At 37.5% G+C, this 21,580-nt stretch overlaps 1 protein-coding gene and 1 pseudogene across 1 annotated transcript in view; one reads left to right on the forward strand and one right to left on the reverse strand.

Annotated features, from left to right (window-relative positions):
• The first annotated feature begins 2,663 nt into the window (after positions 1-2,663).
• Positions 2,664-21,580, forward strand: part of LOC109112125 (ADP-ribose glycohydrolase MACROD1-like) — a 53,461-nt gene continuing 34,544 nt past the window's right edge. The window contains exons 1-3 of the mRNA XM_042738826.1: positions 2,664-2,738; positions 4,538-4,631; positions 4,817-4,927. Of these exons, the coding sequence (XP_042594760.1) occupies positions 2,664-2,738; positions 4,538-4,631; positions 4,817-4,927 (280 nt within the window). The remainder of the gene's footprint in view (positions 2,739-4,537; positions 4,632-4,816; positions 4,928-21,580) is intronic.
• LOC122139670 lies at positions 13,062-15,495 on the reverse strand (annotated as a pseudogene).

Here is a 21,580-nt window from a genome sequence, read left to right on the forward strand (position 1 = left end):
GCTTGTGCTGTGGGGTTCCCGAAGATGAGGCGAGCGTCTGCGTGAGCGACCCCACATTTTGTCCAGTTGTTCCAGCCGGGTCCCGCAGCAGCCAACTGCTGCTTCTGTGCTCCCACCACAGAGGTCCGATATCGGACCATTCCCTCTTTAGATCTAGAAATAAGACACAAGAAACATCCTCACATGATACATAAAGATTTAGGGAGCCATACTGTAATATCTCACACACACAGTTTGTTATTAACTATGGGATCATTTGTTGTCCTGTTGATAATATGGGGTAGCATTTGGGGTAGTGTTAATTGTTGAAAGAAGGTCGCTCATGCTTACACAAAGCTGGCATTTTATTAGATTCAAAAATATGGGGTGGGGGGAGGGGGTAAGGATATTGTGTTTCTAAAATCCCTTTGTCACACAATCATTTCTGACATATGCTCATCTGGCATTGGTGGTTAAATCTTTTCTTATTCTATTGTTAATTGGTTTTGAACTACAGTTCTTCTGTACTTTTTTTTTTTTTTTTTTATTTTGTTCATGATTCCTTTTAATGATATAAAGTTCCAAAGAACAGCATTTTATTTGAAATTGCAATCTATACTAAGAAATGTAAAAGTCACTTTACTGGCACTTTTCAACCAATTTAATGCTTCCTTGGCTCAATAACAAATCTTAATATTAATTTCTTAAAAACATACGATCATAAACTTTTTAATGGTGGTTCATGTAAATCTAATGTGGGGTGCTATGTTGCTGTTACAGTATGTGCACAAAAAAGCAATATAGGATAGCCGATATAATATAATAGAAGCATCTAGAGCATAACTCACGGTCTTGTTCAACTAATTTGAGAATTACTCCGCCATGTCAGATCAGGAGGTCACGCTGATTTGAAGGGGTGGGGCATCAGGACCAAGATCCTCCACTGTGACTGTAAGGTCCCCACGCTGCCATACTGCATACCAAAAATATTGGAAACAGTGAGGTTTTGATCAGACATAAGCTGTTCTGTACACTGGTAATTATTCTATTTAGAAGTATCAAAGTTTTGAGCATGGACCAAACTTTAAAAGCATGATGAGTAGCTGTATATCACAGCTTAGCATAATCATACTCATCGTAATGGTGATGACACGTCCCACCAGATCATGCTTCATCTACCTGTGAGTGTGATCATGCCGTTTTTGCTCCTAGTTAAGTTTACTGAGACTGATACTTCCCATTTATACACGAATCACATGGAACCACATTTCCTCTTTTGGTCAAGTGTCTCATACACCAGTGCATGTAATAGGGTGTGTTGGTTAATATATATTGGTCGTGTGTGTGTGTGTTAATTCTGAAAATATTTTAACAAGAAACTGAAAAACTGAAACAGGACCCAAACTCAATAAACATAAAAAATATTAGTTAACGACTTAGCTTCATGTCATGTTAAACTCACATAAAATAAATCCATGTAGAACACAACACTGCCAAATAGGCCAATGTGTAGTAAACCCCTCTAGATAATATACAGTTTATATAATAAATGCTTTAGATTTAAATTTAACCACCATTAATATTGAATTATAGTGTAATGATTATTCTAATGATTGTTATTGATCTTAAAGAGACGACAGAACTATCTCACTGTCTTTTGTTTTAATTACTCTTGTTTACTAGCTAAACTTTTTACTTAAAATAATTATAATTTTGTTACCTTGTCTGTTTGGCTCTGGATTTGCCGATGATAGTGTCTCATCTCCTCCTCCTGGTGCGGTCAAATTAAATGCTGGTAGGTCTCGTTTATGAGATACTTACACACTTCATATAGACAAGACCCCTCTGCTGTGTAAAATCAGTTTGTGGCTTTTCAGGGTATGTCAGAGCTGACAGAAAAGGGTGTTCCTTCTTTTCTTGGCTTCCGTGTAACGGAACTGTGTATGACTATGTGTTGTTTTCACACTACTAAATGCCTCTTACACAATACACCAAAGACCATGTCATATGGGGATGGAAGTACAAGCCTAGACCCACTGAGAGTATTATGTGTTGTTGTTTTTCACAGTGTAAGGTGGTGCTATAATCAAATTATTGGTTTTTGTTGAAACAATAATAAAGAGCTTTATGTAGTGTCCCCTTTATTTAGCCAGCTTGAGAAAAAAAAGAAACAAGAAAAAAGTACTGAAATTGGTATTAGCATAGCTCACAATTGTCAATTTTGTAATATATATATATATATATAATATATATATATATATATATCGATATACTATAGATCTATATATATATATATTTACAATTGTTATTTACATTTTGTCAATTTTCTGGCTTGTATTTTTATTTTAGAAATGAATAAATAAATGGATAAACATATACTGCCAGACAAAAGTTTGAAAGTAGTCTTTTATTTTCACCAAGCGTGCATTTATGAAAAATACAGTAAAAAAAGTAATATTGTGAAATATTATTACAGTTTAAAGGTATTGCTTTCTATGGTTAAGAAACTAAAAATAGTCAGTTACAGCGCCTAAACTTCATATCAAGTGTAATCCAAAATCAGGACGCTGACAAAAGTTCATGTAATTTGTTCTAGTCCAAAACCAAAATTAGTTTAAGAGTAACCGGACAGCTTGACTAAAAGATTGCGCTTACAGCATCGTGCCGCTAGATGTCAGTAAAGGATGAATGATGTTTATCCGGGACAGTCCAATCAACGAGAAGCGCTGGCGAGTGAATTCACGGACCCCTACATATTGGTATAGTCCCGTTTTGCTTTCATTGTCAGGGCAGTTGAGTTTCATTTCACTATTGTTATTTCAAATAAACTGTACAACTGCTTGTTACTACGAGATTTCCAAATCGCAACAAGGATCAAATCAAGGCACTACGGGAGACACTGGGGCTTTAAAACTTTAGATCTGCCAGCTGTCAAGACAGAGACCATGGCGTTTCAGATGTCAAAACTTGCTGCTCGTGTTTGGCTCTTCAAAAGCGTTGGGCTTCCTCCAGCCGCTGGGAACAGATGTCCGACTCATCTCGGTTTAATCAGCAGACTTGCACTTTCTCCTTTCCATGCGCTCAAAGCGCTGCCCTCCCCGTGGCTCTTACGTAAAGCAGACAGGTGTGAGAATGTTTCCACGGCCTCAAAGTCACTTCACCAGCGGAGTGGAGGGGCTGTTAAGGCTCGCCGCATCACCGGGGCTGTAAGTGGGCGCCGTGGGGGTCCCTCTGCTGTGGCGCTGGCCTCTCTGAGCACGAGCACGCTGCACGCCATGAGCGCGCGGCCCGACCTTAACCTGGATTCAGAGAGCAGCGACTGGAACAGAGGCGAAGAGTGAGTCCCTCCCCAGAGATCAGAGCCACTGTCCAGCACACACGCTCCACTGACAGAGAACCGGGGAAAAAAAAAATAATTTCATTAAGAGATATTTCCGCCGATATATTAAACTCCGTAATATTTACGTTAGGCTAACACAAACTGGCAGCTGTGGGTTGCAGAATTTTACTGTAAAAAATATAGTAGCAACATTTTAGGTTTTACAGACTTAATTTTAAATTTAAACCGTATTTCATATAATAATTTAATATTATATGAAATATACCACCTACTCACAATAGTGAAATCTGTTTAGTACCTGGTAAGTAATACACTGATAACCATCAAGAGCAGGTGATGATGAGAGAAAGTCATGATGAACCAAAGCTCATTACAAACAGCTTTTCCACAAACTGAGAAAGAAAACAATAATATATGAACACATATAACTACGTTTTTTTTGACATTTTCAAAAATCATGTTTTTTTATTATATCATGTTTTGATTGTGTTTATTAGCTGTACTTTTGTAGTGTTTTTTTTACTTATTTAAAATAACCCAGCTGCAGTTTGATTGAGATTAACTGGAATGCACAATGAAAAAAAAACATGATTTTTGAATATTGTGAAAAATGGAGTTATCTGTTTTTGCAAATTAACTCTTCATACTGTAAAGAGAAGGTACGCCGTGTCATTCACACCAATACTAAACACCGTCATAGTAACACACATGAAACTGAAATAAGGCAATACACATGAGTTTGACAACATTATTTGTAAGATGTACTGTACACAACTGATAAGAAAAAGTAAAAAGAAGAAACCGTTATTTCAATGAAAAAACATCAAACATGAAATGTAACAGAATTCAGGGAATGTCAATTTATATTTTCTTTTTCACTTCCAAAAACTGTTTTACCATAAAATTACATGAAATGTCCATTAAAGTTTTTCACTGTATATGGGGATGGAAATTACCATTAACCAATTAATACGTTTTATCTACAGCATTTTTACAGTCTTTTACCATTAAAATCATGACCATTTTTACAGTGGTTTGTGTGTCTATTGGAATTGTATTGAACTTTAAGACTAGTCTCAAGCCAACATCAACAATCCGAATCAATGTATTTATCAATATCAATAAACTGAGCCACGACATTTCTAAATGAAAATCAAATAGTGTTTAATTTTATTAATTTTTGTATGACTTGGTTTGCATATTTGTCTTGTTTGGTAGAAAAGCTTTGCTCCATGGGATAAGGAAAAGAGGAGGGAAACGTACAGGGTTGATTTCATTCCTCTGGAGAAGATTCCTGTCTGGAGTCCATCAGGTGAACACAAAACACACTAAAACACTCATCATGTACAATAATAACAATACAAAAAAGAGAATCTGAACCGATTTAACCTGTTTTTGGAGTCCAGAAATTCTTAGAATGATGAAGATATGAAAAGATTGTTGCATGTAGATCAACTTATATGGAGGTTGTTTTGTGTACTGTGTGCTTGTTTTTAGGCGACTCCTCTTGTAAGCCTCGGTACAAAGTCAATGAAGAGCTGAATAAGAAAATATCCCTCTTCAGTGGTGACATCACAAAACTGGAGATCGACGCAGTCGCCAACGCAGGTGAGAAACGAAGTACAGGAAAATTCATAGTCTACATTACCTGGTCTGCCAAACTATTTTATTGTTCCCAAGTACACTTGTGCCTGGCCGTATATCATAAACTTAAAACACAGATTCAGCAGTTTATGTTTAAGATCATTTTTGCACAAAGAGTCTTGGTCATTTTTTTTTGTAATGAATTGTTTTTCCATTATTGCAAGAGTCATTTTTTTTTTTTTTTTTTTGAAAATATGCAGTGCGGATTTGGCATAGTTTAGTGAATCTTTCATCTTCTTGGTTTGCAGCATTAAATGTCTATTTGAGTTCAGAAAGCACTTCAAACGGAGCAAAGAAAAAACCCCTTCTCAGCCACATTGCTCTTTTTCCAATACTAATAAAAGTTGCCCTTTAGAAAGCAGGAAATCATCAGCAGTCCTCATGGGTAGATGTCATGTCACTAGGTGGAGATAGAGCTTGCTGTCTGTGTGTGGGATCCAGTCAGTCCCATTGTAGACACACCTGAAGGTTTCGTAACATTCATCTGCGTGCATTTGCGAGTTTGTTTTTGGCAGTTGCAGAACAAAGTGACTTTCAGTGACTTTCAAGCTTTTTCACATTTGCATCCTTTAAATAGCTAAAGAGACAAGTCAAGCGCACGGATGACAGACTAAAAACTCTCTCAGTTGCATCTTAGTAAAGATGCACCTGCAAGCTTTAGTCAGAATAGCTATATTTAATTTTGCCAACAGGAAACAGAGGGATAGATTTACAGCATATTCAGTGGGTTGTACTGTTTTTATACATTCAGTGTCAGTTGTTCAATACTGAAGAACATCATTCCAGAAGATTGATTATAAACATTAGCTGTGAACTAAGACTACAACTATCCCTGAAAGTCTTGTTTCAGTCGTGTTAAAATAAAATATGTTGTCTACCTGAACTGAGGTCCATTTTAGGTCAGGAAATGAATCAATTTGATAATTAATATGCTGCTATTAATCTCAGCATTTCAAGATATTTAGCATATTAACATTAGCATAGTCATACAGCGTTAGTAGAGTGCTCAGGTTTATTATTTCTCCATCATCAGCTCTAAGCTGCCATAAAGCAAAGCAATGACTGGTTAATGTTTTTTAGCAATCGTATTACCACAAGACTTTCTGCTTACTGCTAGTCGGCCTAATGGAGCTCATTGAAACAGGTGTGCAGAGAATTTTGTTTTCAGACTTGTTTGGAACATGAGCTAAAAGAGAAGAAGTGGGCGAGGAGAAAAAGAAGCTGAAAAAGGCAAAGGACTAAGAGTGGGCATGGGAGAGAAAGAGAGGAGTTTGTCTGACAGGGCATTGATTCATCTCTCCCAGTTGACACATTGATCGGCTGGCCGTAGGTCTAGGTGTAAAAGCGTGAGGATTAACAGACTGTCCAGTGGTCATTAATTTAGAGGTTGGAATGAACTTCCCAGTACTGCTAAGTGTGCATCTCACTCACCGAAGTACCCAAGTGAACACTGTAAGAGGATTGTAGAGGTTATAGATTTTGCAGGTGTTAATTAATTTCATTCACATTTTGATGAAAGGTTATAAAGGCAAACATTTTTGTTTCTTGAATAACATGCATGTGTTTTTTTTTTTTTTTTAAGATTTATGTATTTGAGTTGTATGTAAAATTTTATTACACAGTTTTAGCATAAACTAATTAATTTAATATGATGAATATTTGTCAGTCTTACATAAATGAAAGATTGTGGAATCAAAAATCATGGCATAGCTTATTATTAACTCTTTTCATTTATTAGATTTGAATAATCATTTTTAAAATGATTGCATTTGATTCATACGCTTAGAATCAGCATCTATTCAATTTATTCAGTTAGAAAGTAAATATGATAGACTTCAAATGAGATGAATTGGATTTTTTTGATGATAAGTACTATTTAAACAGCCTGTTTTAGTAATATTACAGAAATCTTAGAAGTTTCATTTTTATGCATAAAGATGTATGAATGACAAATATGCATTACATTAAGTTTATTATTTTATGGTAAAAACCCTGTAATCCAAAACAGATGGAAATTGTATATGCAATTCAAATGTCAAATTTAGGCCTAAATATTTTTCATGCATTTGATCAGTCACCTTACAAATGTTACAGTCCAGCGATTATTTCTATTGCATTTATATTTACCTTTTCATTTGTGGAAGCTGCAGGGGTGAGCAGGATTTTTGGCAAAGGGGCCACATTGGATTTTAAATGGAGAGTGGGAGGGCATAATAAAATTACCTTGGAGATGCAATGTTCTTCACGATTGGATCTTGTGTTCTAAAAGCTGAGAGAAGTCTATGTACTCATTCGAATAAATGGCACACAATTTTCTGAAGTATGTCTGACTAATGGGGCCACTTCATTTTCTGAACTACCTTTAGTATTTGCTCTACAAAGGTAGACAGTTTTCACCAGGCATTATACAAGGTTTATTTTAACTTCCCCCCCTGGAGAGTTTATGATTCAAATGTACACAATGGTAAGCTAAGAGCCTTAGCCTCATAGAAAACATTAAAGGAAATGTTCATATTCCTAGGTTATTGTGTGTTTCAAATAAAAAAAAATCTTTTTTTTTTTTTTTGTAGTAGTTGCAGTACACAGAGGAATCACTATCAAGGGAAATGTGTCATGCTCATGTGTGCATATTATAGAAAAATTGTCATGAAACATCTAATATTAAGTTAGATACTACTAAGTGGTTGCCTGGATCTATCCAGTGTCATGTTAACTGGTCCTGGAGCCCCATAGTGACTACACATTTTGGACGTCTTGCATATCCAACACATACCCATTTCAGGTCTTCGAGTCTCTACTAAAAAGTCGATGTCTTGAATCAGGTATCTTTGATTCAGGAGACATACAAAATGTGTAGTGTTGGATATACACCGCAAACCATAGTTGGGTAACAGGTCTGAGTTTGATTAAAATTTATCACTGAGATGTGATTAGCACCAAGCAATGACTTTCCTTTGAACAGAATATAGCACTGGAGATTGATAATCTCCAACATGTTGGTGGCACCTTTCACAGTAGAGAGAGAGAGAACATGCTCATGGTTGCCTTATTGGATGACCTGTGTAAAACTGAGTATTTTGGTTTGGATGCTTCATTTAATTTTGCTGGAGGCACGTTAGATGCTACTGAGTGATAACAGAGCTATCGAATGACAAACAATATCAGGATAATTGACCTGTGGGCTGGATTAAACCATGTTGAGGGCCATAGTTTGCCACTGTGTGTGGTAGACTCTTATGAAGGTCAGAATTAAAACAACCGTTGAACTGAGCAAAAACGTAAAAACACATATTCTTTTGAAACTTTGAGAACTCAATCAGTCAATAGGGAGAGTGATGGAGAGGTGGGCTGGAGTGGGGAGGACTGTTTGTCTGCTGTTCTCAATAAAGATTGGATTTACAATAACACTGCCTCCACCCCCTGTCCTCTCTCTCCTCCCTCTCACAACATTTTACAGCTCTTGGCTCCAGGATCTGCCCTATAAAACACCGTAAACATAAAATCCACAAGCACTTAGGAACTGTCCTTCCGAGAGCAGGGGTGGAGGGAGGGATAAACATCCTTTTTTACGCCACTAGCCATCCATCGCTCTGTCAATCCACCCATCCATCTAGTTAGTGGGAGAGGATATACTGTCCTGTATTGGTTTATTAAGATGCATTACATTGTGAATAGTGTATTGTGATTGGGTTTGTGAGAAAAAAAAAATCCACATTCGGTTTTACAACTGAAAAGTACACAAAAAGGGGAAAAAAAGTTATTATTATTATTTGGGGAAGGTTATGATGTAGGATCATAACCTCGAAACTGAATAAACAGTGTTGTTTAATGAAGATTATTTGGAGTGTTGCCTCACAATGTTTGCTCATGGGAGAAATTGCATTCGTCCTCCATGTTTAGTCTGCTGGGAATTAAAAAACGAGTGTCAGTGTTTGGAGTTACAGATAAGCGATATTCCAGACAGATACAGAAACCATCCCAGATAAGAGTGACGCCATGTAGTATAGACTAAAATGGAACTCAGAGTTTTATTCAATTTCTTAAAAATATGAAACACGAAATTGGATGGATTTGATTGAATTTCTGTATTATAAAAAGCAGCAATAGAAAGTGGAGGGCACTGTGAATGGACTGAAGGTTACTAGTTATTTTTATTTTTTTTCTATAATTTCTACTTTTGACTGACAGAGGAATAATCTAGAAGGCCCCAAGATGTGTTGCACAGAACTCTATCTTTACCCTCAGCCAGAAAAATAGCCCCACAGATAGAGGAGAGAGGCATGCCAGAGGATGAGAATGAAGAGAGTAATGCTGCATTTCTCCCTGCGCAGTTTTAGCCTTCACTGCCGGGTTAGATTGTATGCATAATTCACACTGATATGTCTTCCTTTCACAGAAAGCTTGTGATATTCACACAGCTTTAGCAGGGAGTGTGGATAGCGCCACACAGGCAAATGTAAAATGTGTAGACATCTCTAAATAGGTCTGAAAATGCAGCTTATTTGTCAAAGAGCATAAGCCATTAAATCTGTTATCTGTTGCAAATGAAGCTCAGCATCCTTAGCTGGTGGTTCAGACCCCTCTCACCAGCGTAGGCGAATTTAAAATGAGTTCACACTGAGAAATCTCACATCTCTCAGCATATGCCACATTGTTGCTAATTGGAAACCAAGCTTGTTGGAGGAAAATGGTTGTCACACACACAACCCTAATAAATTCATTCTGTCTGCGTCGCTTAGAAAAATTTCATTTCAGTGAAATGGCTTTTCTTTTTTTTTATATAGCGTTTTAGCCAATTTAGTTTGTTTTGTTGAATAATGCGGCGATTTGAAAGAAGAGAAAAGGTTTAAACATGTATTTGAACAATGAATATAAATTGAATGAAAATATGAGCTGTTCATATGTTTGAAACGTCCAGAAATTCCCAAATGTAGTTCCATGATTGCATTCTGTTTGATTCCCAAGGCTTTGGAATCAGCTTTCAGTTATTGAACCCTTAATGATATGAATGATTTAGGATTAAAAAAAAAGAGAGATCTGAGCATGTTTGCAGAATGGCAGCCTCATAGCAATTATTTCAGGCCTCGTTAAAAGCCTCCCACCTATACCATTCTCTGACAATCAATCGCCACTTTAGCTCCAATGAAGGAATGTGAAATTGTTGGTCTCCGCTCAGTCTAATTAGTCTAATTGACCCGATGTGGTAAATGCAGGGAAAAGAGGTATGCGGTTCATCAGGGACGACTTCTGAGAGTTGCTGCTGCTGTTTGGATAGGTGCAGTTGCTTGGTGTAATTGTAATTCTCAGTTTGGTTTCGCTAGATACAATGTGAGAGGTGCTGTGAAGCCCCTAGGTGTAGCTTCTCAGGATTTGATTTACCAGTAATTGGGACTTGTCAAACTCTCAAGTTGATTGTTGGGTATTGTGAAGTTGGCCTTTTTAACTGGTAATTTTAGTGGCAAAATCTGCTTTCAGGTATTCGTTGTCTTTCACGGATCGTTACGAATGCTGTTACTGTGCCTTTCTCCATATGTCAGTGTCCGCAACTGTCTTCGGCTGTCTTCATGCTTAATAAGACTCAATAATTTGAGGTTGCTGTGAATTGTAAAATCGCTATGAAAGAAGGTGCTGTTTTCCAATTATCTGGAATTACATTCATTTGAGAAATGGGTTTTGGGAACAGGTGTGAATAACTAATTGAACAGTATGTTGTCTGAGAAACCGCGCTGAGGACATCATGTGCTTTTCCGTACACATTAAGCGGTTGAAGAGATGTGTTTAAAGGCCATTCTTTCTTGGATACTGTATTCTGTGCTTCTCCCCTCTCATTATATTGATCTCTAGATTGCTTACACAGGCATTACCCACACTCTCCAGATTGGAGGCATGTTTGCTCTTAAATAGCCACTATCAAATTGGCTACTCTTTTCCTTATTCACTCTTCCAGCGGATGAATGTGTGCCATATATGCCTACCAATGCCACCATTTAGCTTCATAAAGGCCTTAAGAACTGACAAAGGGATTTTGTTTCATAAATGATGTGTGAATTTGTTATTATTTTGAAGCACAGGGAAAATGTTTCCATGGATTATAGGTGAGAAATATCTATCTATCTATAGATATCTATATCTATCTATCTATCTATCTATCTATCTATATATATATAGATATATATATATATATATATATATATATATATATACATACACACATACACATCAACAATGCATTTCATCACAACTTTTAATGATACATATATCAATGAAAAGATAACAAGCTTTATTTACTATTCATCATGATGTATATCCATATCTATAACGAGAGAAAGAGGTGATTTACATGGACTTTTTTGAATAGTTCACTTTTAAAATGCATCAGAAAAAGGCTGGAAAATTGCAGATCCGGTACGGATTTCCTTTTAGTGTTTCTACATTTCTACTTTCACGGCTAATGCTGCGTTTAAGTCACACAAAGTCAGACTGTGAGAAAAAAAGTGGATTGTCTTTAATCAATTAAAGACCTTTGTTCTCTCTCTTCCTTCTTAGCCCACACACAAGATGCAGAGGTTCACAGTGTTACATATTTTTATTAATCCCTGATTTCTGATTTTTTTCCTGCATCTCAGGGGTATAGATACACACCGTTTCAAACACAAAGATTGTAATGAGCCGTCATGTTAAAGTTGTCTGATCATTTGTCATTTTTTTCTAGTCATCTACTAGATTTCATGTCCGTGATATTTTCTGGTATGTTCTGTATCAACAAGCCCTGCCTTTCATTTTGCTTTTTTACATGCTAAATTGACTGCATAATCTATGTCAGCCTGTCAGTTTGGGTTGATTCATCAATTTAGAGTTGCCCCCTTTCATGATTGTCTTTAAATGCCTCTTTCTGTTTAGGTTAAATGACCTCAGATTTCTTAAAGTCATTCCTTTCGTCATAATTGAAATGCATTTTTCTGTTGTTGAGCAGGTAAAACTACTGAGCTTCATATATTTTGTTTGATTGTTCTTGAAACCTCCATGTAGTGAATGGAAAATGTGATTTTTTTTTTTTTTTTTCATAAGATGTCCACTTTTTCAGTGTCTTATTTTTTTTATATATATATAATAATTTTCTTTGTGAACATGAAACCTTTTTCTGTGCCTCTTCATCTCTTACCTTCTCTTTCCTTTTGTCTCCTTCTACCCCACTTTTCTCACTCTCATTAAAAGAAAAGAAACCCAGTAGCAATTTGAGGTCTTTCATTGTCAAAACCATTATCACCACTGTCAGCTCTCTGGGTTGGGAACAAAGTCATCGTGCTGCGTGCAAAAGAAATAGAGAGAATAAAGGAAAAGCCCATAAAAGGAGGGAGAGAGAACTGAGAATAAGAATTTGAATAACAGCCCCCCCCCAAAAGATTTCTTTTTTGTTGTTGTCGTCAGTATGCCACAGAATGGAAAGGAATCAGTTTTCCCCAGTGCACATATACACAGTAAAGTCCAGGTAGTAAAATTATATCTATATGAACCTGGTCCCAGATCTCATCATCATCATGCTAACCCTTAAAATGAGCTAGTTTTAGGACACTGATAATCATTGGTACTAAGATGCAAAAACAGCTTCAATTATCATCTGAATATTGGATAACATCAACACAAAAAGTGGTATCCCTGGCACTTTCTGACTAATTATAGGTATTTTGAGCATGTTCCAGAGGGTTTTTGCCCATAAAGAACAATGTTTTGAAAACAGACTAAAGGAGGCACAAAGGGTACTTTGGAATAGGGGTTGTGCCGAATAAAATCCTGCTTTTATCGACATATCACAAGGTGTTCTTTCTGAACATTTTTACGTAACCATGTTATTGATTTGCATCATTTATGTAGAGTGTCTGCAGTACAGTCCATATAGCATTTTTAACACCTGGTTTTGAATAGTAAGTCATATTCATTCTTGTAACATCACTAAATTACCCAATTCAATTTGCAAAATCCTGATTTTGGTTTTAAACATTTTCATGTTACACCAATGCTCCAATAGTGAGAAAACTATACTATTTTTCAGTATAAAATATTTTGATTTGAAAATAAATATTTTTATTTAAGTATCCAGTAATAAGATTCTGTGTACGATAGATAGGGGAAAAATAGTCCCCTTAGAATCGGCACACCCCTACTTTAGAACCTAGGGAAAAGAACCCTTACCCAACTGCTTTACCTGATAACAGGAACAGAATAGGAAGGGGGTATTAAAAAAGTCTATTACGTGTACGAGTAATCTATGTCTGGTATTCCCCCTTCTCTGTACCCTCGATTTGTTCCATACCCTGGATTTCCTGTGTGGTTCAGGGTGCTCCTATATAGAGTTGCATTATTAGAGGGAAAGATAGTATGAATGTATGTCATATCCTCAACTTTTGCCTTGGGCTGCAAAAGGCTGTTGGGCAGACATTGGTGTCATTTGAAAGCCATGAGCTCTGATTTCTAAGATTGACGTGTCTTTTATGGTTCCAGACTCAACATAGTCATCGTAGTGTTTGCTGGTACCTCGTGAGCCAACAACATCTCTACCATATATAGAATGGTCACCTGGTGCAAGGTACCCCGCACGGTGTCCGTACCAGCAGAAGATGCCAAAAAATTAAGAACAAAGACACCAATGCTGTTGCACCTCCAATAATTCCAGCAAGTGGTAGGGCTGACAGTTTGGTCAGTTTCCTTGATCACTGTCCTGGTCTGAATTAGGCTGCTCGAGGGGATCTGTCTCTGTTTTGGCACAAGCAGGGTGCTCATGCTCTGAGTTTGTGTTAATGTTTAAACCCCCACTCGCTGTAAAAGAGGTTCTTTTACCATCATTTCCAGAGAGAGGCACCAAGCAGATGATGTAACTTGATTGGGGCTGTAGTTGCGTAAGTAAATACTCACGGCGATCCCCTGGCACAAGAGTTTCTGTGATTGACCCCATTGCAGGACTGTTGCCTAGTCGCAACCAGGAAAGTCTGAAGGAGGGGGGACTGGCTGTGAAGCCTGCCAGGTAATGTGAACTGTCTCTGGTGTGAGAGGTTTTACACTGATTAGTAATGATTTACCTGTAAACCCCATTTCCACCTCCAAGACTGTCCTGGCTTATATCTGAATACTTGTGGCCTGGTCGTCTGGATCTGAGGGTAAAGAGAGAACCCCTGCGGAAGTGGAGTGGGGGTTGTTGTAGCTGGTGCTTGTGTCGGAAAATAACTTTTCTCCTTCTTTGCTCCATCGTTTCCAACCATTCCTCCTGCAGAATCTATGCTGACCTCACAGTCTTCCAACACTGACTTGTAAGGTCCCTTAGTGCCATGCCTCTTAGTTTCTCTGGTCCATGGCAAGTTAAACCTCTCACAGTCACTGATGAACCTCGCTCATGCAACCAGTCATGAAGCCAGCGGAGGTTACAGCCACAGTACCAAGGATTTCCTCGGACAAGTAATTGTGAAAGGCTGTCAAGATCCTTGAATAAACCTCTTGGGAGAGTTGTCAAGTTGTTACCTGATAGATCCAGTTTCTGTAGCCTTCGCATGCCATCCAGGGAGCCTCGTGGCATGTGGGCTATGGCATTATCCTGTAGATAGAGGCGAAGAAGATGCGTACTTGGAAGGTTTAATGGTGGTGCCTGGAGCGAGTTACGAACCAGAGAGAGCTCTGTGAGATTAGACAGCCGTGAGAATGTATCATCTGCGATACGCTGATTTGCCAGCAGATTCCCATCAAGGAAGAGACGTCTTAGAGAGGAGAGACCTCGAAATGCATGTGTTGGAATAGTTGAAATCCGATTGTCGTCTAGGCGGAGTTCCTCAAGTGATGCAGGCAGTCCTGATGGTATACTCGAGAGGTGGTTGCGTGACAAGAAAAGAAGACGCAGCCTTGGATTGTTGGCGAATGCTTTGTCTTCTATACTTACGGTTGAAACAGAATTATCATCCATGTGAAGCTTCTCCAGTAGGGGGAGCCGTGCAAGAGCAGAACGGGGTAAAGTTCGTATATTGTTGTCCTGCAGGTGAAGTTCTCGTAGCGACGGAGGCAGATGTGTTGGAAAATCGTCAAGTTCATTATCATAAAGGTAAACTACTCGCACAGTCAGTCGTCGCTCTAAAGATGTTGGTAGCCCAGCATTGTCTATGCGGTTTGTTTGCAGATAGAGCACAGCTGCCGTTAATGGTAATGGTGGGATGATACTCAAGCCACGGTCATTGCAGTAAATGAAGCCATCATCGCACCTGCAAGCTGAGGGGCATGGCACGTCTCCCTGAAGCTCCGCCTCTCCAAAGAGCTGCCTCTGCAGCAGCAGCTGTTGCTGCAGCGAACTCGAGGACTTCAACCAATAATGTCAGGCATAGGAGAAGTAGGAACAACCAATCACGGAGTTCAACTAGGCTCTCTGTGGCCATAATTCCAGGCAATGTACCCCACTCTCTCTGCAGGGGTAATTTAACCCAATGTCTCAAGTCAATATTCTTGGTCAGTGTAGTTGGGAAAACGCAGGTCTTTCTTGCCCTTCTTTACTTCCAATCACAAGCCATGTGGGAAATATAGAAAATATTTTTTTCAAAATACAGAGGATACGTTTGGTGTAGAGTTCAGTGCAATTATAAGTCCACATATCTGTTATTTAGTATGCTGTCTGACATCTGCTTAAATGTGAAGAACATTGCAAGGTAAGAGGTTAGTAAGCAAGAGCAGAGAAAATCAGTCAAGCTGAATGGCTTTCTAGATAACCTTAACAGAGCAACTGACAGATAGGGAGCATTAGACATAACATTAAAATAAAAAAGGACTGAAAGAGAACAGTAAATGGATTGCGGTTGAGCTATGTAAATGAATAGTTTGGAAAGAGTTGAATGTAATAATTACATTGCTATATTATACACTGAAAATTGTAGGTGTGAGGTGATCTTTCTGAACTTGTATTAAAATGTGATTGACATTTGAGTTCCTGAAAAAACAATTACAGGTTTATTCCTGGATTGACCCTAAGTCATATTACAATTCAAATGTAGCAGGAAACTGTGTTTGAATAAATCTAACTTAATTTAAATCTACTTAATTTTAGCTCAAGTTTTTGAAAGTTCACGGAAGGGTCAGATAGAGTTCTTGTTTTCGGCCTGATTTGCAATTGAGATTTAGATGAAAACCACAGACGTTTACAACAAATTGACATGCATAATGGATGCTGTTTCTTGGATGTTATTGTTTTCAAAATAGCATGAATTATTCAGAGAGACTACATAGAATACCCAACAGAGATTTCACTCTGTGTTTAACCAGTCATTGACTAGATGGCCGGGGATTGTGAAATTTTTCCTGTGTATGTATTCTCTGTAAGCCTTGTCTGTGACTTTTTATCAATGTTAAAGCGGTCATATGATGCGATTTCAAGTTTTTCCTTTCTCTTTGGAGTGTTATAAGCTCTTGGTGCATAAAGAAGATCTGTAAACTTGCAAAGACTAAAGTCTCAATCCCAAAGAGATATTCTTTATAAAAGTTAAGACTCGTCCACGCCCTCCTAAAACGCCTTGTTTAAACACGCCCCACATGTCTACGTCACTGTGTGAGAAGATTTACATAAATGCTGCCCAAATGTTCACGCAAAGAAAGAAAGTATAACCTTTTATTCTCGCTGTTGCTGCTGGCGCCATGTCGTGGAGACGCTGTTTCGTTGCGAAAGCAAAAAAATTCTTTGTTTGGCCTTCCAATAGAGAACACAGCTAGAAGTCAGTGGTTTAAGTTGTATTTACAACACACTGTTCCAGAACAGTTTTCAACCCAAATATTTCAGATGTGTGCAGTGCATTTTATAGAGGACTGTTTCCTGAGCCAGGGAGAGAAGACTACAATGCCGCCTGTTCTGACTCACAGTCTGTAAGTACGTTTACATATGTAAAGGATTTGCCATTGATGATTCAAACACGAGTTTTGAGCAGTGTAGAGCAGCGGTTCTCAATTACAGTCGTCGCGCCTCCCTGCTCTACACATTTTGTATGTTTCTCTTAAAGCTGCAGTCGGTAACTTTTGGGGCTCGCGTCTGGCGGAAGAACATTGTAGCCGGAGCTACTTCTCTCTGTTTACATATATGGCGAGTCACGCAGGTACTGTGCTACTCTGCAGCATTGCCGACCCCAACCAGACTAAAATAGTCTGAATATAAACACTTATTATAGGTGTACTGTAGTGATTCAGGATAAGAAAAAACACAGTTTGGAAAATGGATTCATGATGTACTCGCTCTTTATATATTTTTTTACATTTTCAACACAAAAAAACACTGTGGCACAACCCTGCACTGATTGGACCAGAAGAGCCGGGAGCGGTGGATTTTGTTTAAATTGGAGAGAAGTAGCTCTGGCTACAATGTTCTTCCGCCAGACGCGAGCCCCAAAAGTTACTGACTGCAGCTTTAAGGCTTCAGAAATTTGTTCTATTCGAACATGAGTGCCGTGCGAAGTGGACATCACAGGATATTCCAACATGATTCCAGTTCGAAGCAAACGTATATGTTCCACTTCAAAGTGCATTGAAGTGTGCGAGACAAGAATTTAAATTGACGTCAACATGAAACGGCTTGGGACTCGTTTCAATGATTCAGAGTCTACTCTTTCTTTTGAGAGACAATAACTTTGTAACTTTACTAACTCATACATAATCAGCCTGGAGCTGCTTTCGTTTACGACTGTTAGCACAAGCTACATTAAAAGTGAGTATTACGTTTTGAATATGGATATTTTTCTTACAAAAACGCATTGATTCGCTACAGGAGGCCTTTGTTCACCCCCTGGAGCCATGTGAGACACTTTTTTTATGGATTGGCGCTTTTTATTGAACTTCTTTTGGACTGATGCATGCAACACCCACTAAGAGGCATTAAATAGGGCTGGGTGATAGGAGCTAAAATTCATATCACGATATTTTACACTTTCCAGGTGATATCGATATTATATTGCGATATAAGAAAAAAAAATTATTACATGCAAAATATTTTAACCTTATATAACTTGAAAAAAGTAAGGGATTCGACATAGACCTGAAAAGTCTTTTTTTTTTTTTTATTGTGCCATTGTTTTTTGCCCATTGTGCAGTTCTCAGAGAATTGTTGATTATATGCTCACCAAAGCTACATTTATTTATTAAAAATACAGTAAAACACTAATATTGTGAAATATTGTCCATTTAAATCATATATTTGAATGTTTTAACACATAGGCTAGTGTATTACTGAAGTACTCAAGTCTTCAGTGTCACATGATCCTTCAGAAATCATTCTAATATGATTTGCTGCTCAATAACTATTTCTGATTATTATCAGTGTTGTAAACAATTATGCTGCTTGATATTTTTGAGCAAACATTTTTTTTTACGATTCTCTTATGAATATTTGAAATGGTTGAGTTATTTAACTCAGTATAGCTCAGATTCATCAATCGCGCCATCTAGTGGTCTGTTATTGATACAACCGCAAATTCTACAACTGATAACGAGAGCGCTCCAGCGGATACTGCGAGTCATGTTGCGGTAATTAAAATATGTCCAGAGGTGGAACGTAACGAATTACATTTTACTCACGTTACTGTAATTGAGTAGCTTTTTTGTGTACTTCTACTTTTTAAAGTAACTTTTAAAATCTGTAATTTTACTTTTACGTAAGTATATTTTGTTTGAAGTATTGTACTTCGCTACATTTTAAAACACATTAATTACGGAGTAAAAAAAAAAATCGCTCCCTTGAAACTACTGGCGCTAAAATCACAAGAAAGATGCAGACGGACAAAACAGGCGTTAGTGGTGCAGACACCGCTGAAAACGAAACCCCGCATTTCTGAAGTTGAACTCGAAGGAAATGAAGTGAACCCCTGGCCATATTTATGCTCTATGCAGCGTAAGCTGTGCTTACCTAGGGAGACCAAACTAGCAGTTTATAAAATCTCGGCAAGACATCAACCCTTCACAAGCATGTAGAGGTAAGCTAAATAACTGCATCGTTGCATTGGTGGTTAAAACGAAGCCTTTACATTTTAGGAAGAGGTTTTGCACAAATTAGCCAAAAAGACAGTAGTGCGGAGTGTGATATATATATCTTCTGCGATAATATCATAATTGTTGTTTTAAAGGATGTGCGCGCGCGCATTTTTAGTGCGTTCTTTCACTGTGTGATTCAGTCTTGTAAAGCGCATTTAAAATGATCACAAAATTGAAGATATAGGGGCAGAAGATTTACATATTTATATAATTTCATATAGTAAATCAAAAATCACACAAAGAATGCCGTCTTTTCCTCCAAAAAAATCATCATGATTATATATATATATATATATATATATATATAAAGTACCTTTTGATTTTTTTTTTTTTTAAATAATTAATTTTTTATAATTTCAAATGAGTATTCAACATTTTGTGTCTTGTATATCAAAACATTATTCATGCATGTGTAACCTGCAGGTTAAATGCATTCTTGTCCTGCATTAAACAGTGTGTAAATACATCTAAATGCCCACTTCCGATGAAGCTTCTGCATTTCCTCTGCATTGAAAAGATGAGTTTGTTGATACTGATTTGCCTGGTAACAGCCCAAATGTTAGATTTTTAGACTGGTACTTTTACTTGTACTTAAGTAAAATTTCATTAATGTAATGGTACTTTTTACTTGAGTAGAATATTTTTGTACTCTTTCCACCTCTTAATACTAGAATTTTTTATTTTGCGTTGAATTATTTACTTATAAGGCAAGTGGCCGCATAAGCGGGACAGTTATTCGGTATAGTCTTTATCACCCTGCAGAGGTTTCTTTTGCAAAATAATCTGCTGACTGTACACTATCCCTCAGTTTGGGAACCACTGGAGTAGGCGATTTGCGCTCTATTAATTTGTTCTATTACGATGCTCTGTGTTTGATTACTAATGTCTGTGTAGTACTGCGTTGCACACAGAGGACAAAAACGTTCAGCCTCAACTTTTTATCGTCATTTGTGTTAAAATTTGCAAAGCGTGCCAAATTGAACAAAACTATACAAATGCAAAATTTTAATTCATGAATATATAACGGTATCCACAGTATCACAAAATCCATATCGTGGAACAACATAATATCGGTAGTCACTTTCATACAGGTGTTGTGCCCACCCCTAGCATTAAACATCTTGAAAGATCAAAGACATTTCTTTAACTCCGACTGGATTCGTCTGAAAGAAGAAAGTCATATACACCTAGGATGACTTGAGAGTGAGTCATTTATGGGATAATTGTAATTTCGGTGAACTAACCCTGTAACTATGTCTACACTGGCTAAACTTTTCAAAATATCTAACATTTATTATATTTTATTGAAAATGCCGAAACGTGATTAGTCCTGGAAGCAACATTAAAACCATTGTTTAGCATTGTAATAAAACTGCCAAACAATCAGTAATGTTTTGCATTGTATGCCCTGCATTGTAGAAAAAAGTTTTAATTATGGCATTACATTATAGTCGTATAATTTCCAGCTTGTCGTGAATTTTCTTTTTGTAATGGAAAATATTTTTTTCTCATTAAAATGTACATAACCATGTACATAACCAAATGTACACAATTTGAGACATTAGCATACTCCCTGTGTGACTAATCCAAAACGTACTTGTTTTTTGTGAGTATCTGTGTGTGTAAAGCATTGGTGTACATCACTCTCTGCTGGGGCCTCATTCTTTTTGCTGCCTGCCATCCTATGGGATTGGAGGTTGTTTTTGTTGCAGGCCAGGCCAGATGGGAGTTGGTGTTGGCTGCCTCTTGGTTACAAACGTGTTGTTTACCCTTAGGCGGCAACTACATGCAAAACAAACCCTTAAAACTGTGCTAGCACCCATGCAGAATTGATTGTTGGGGCTAAGAGATGGAGAAATAGTGAGGAAATTAGAAAGAGAAAAGCTTGCTTTTCTTGGAAATGATTCCATTTTATTGGAAACACTTTCATCTTGTTTGCTTTGACTATAGACCACATTTATAACATTCCAAGGAAACGATTAGCAAAAATACTGCTTTTTTTAAAATCAGATATTGTTGTCACTTTGACTCTCTCCTTTTTAAGTCTGTCTCTTTTTAAATGAGGTGTGTTGCATGAAAATGGAAGCAATTTAAATGTCACATTTAATAGCTCTCCCAGTGTGTATACATTTGGGTATTTTTAGGGAAAAAAAAAATCAGCTGTCTCTCAGGCCTGACAGTTTTTTTTTTTTTTTTTTACAAAGAGGGGGGTGGGAGCCTGAGGACAGAGAGAAATGAAAATAGCAAAAAGGTCTGTTGAATACCTAATAAAACATGCCTTTATGCTAAAGTCTTTTTAATAGCAAAAGCTAGTAAAATATAGTAGCATTTTGCACGTGTTTGGGGCTGTCAGAGCACTGTGGACTTGATGCACAAAACAACTTGCAAGTTTGCCTTTAGATGGCAGAGTGACCCCGAGAAGCTCCGTCTCTAACTTGCTACACGGTTTGAAACATTTTGTGTGTAGGCAGGTTGACTTTACCTTCTTGCTGTTCTGCATCTCTTATCTGTTTCTCTATCCTTCACTCAGATGTTTCTATGCTCTGAAGAAGGTTTTCATCCCGGCCATCTCTGTAACCGCCTACT

The sequence above is a fragment of the Cyprinus carpio genome, chromosome B14, assembly GCF_018340385.1.
Source record: "Cyprinus carpio isolate SPL01 chromosome B14, ASM1834038v1, whole genome shotgun sequence".
NCBI classification, from domain to species: domain Eukaryota; kingdom Metazoa; phylum Chordata; class Actinopteri; order Cypriniformes; family Cyprinidae; genus Cyprinus; species Cyprinus carpio.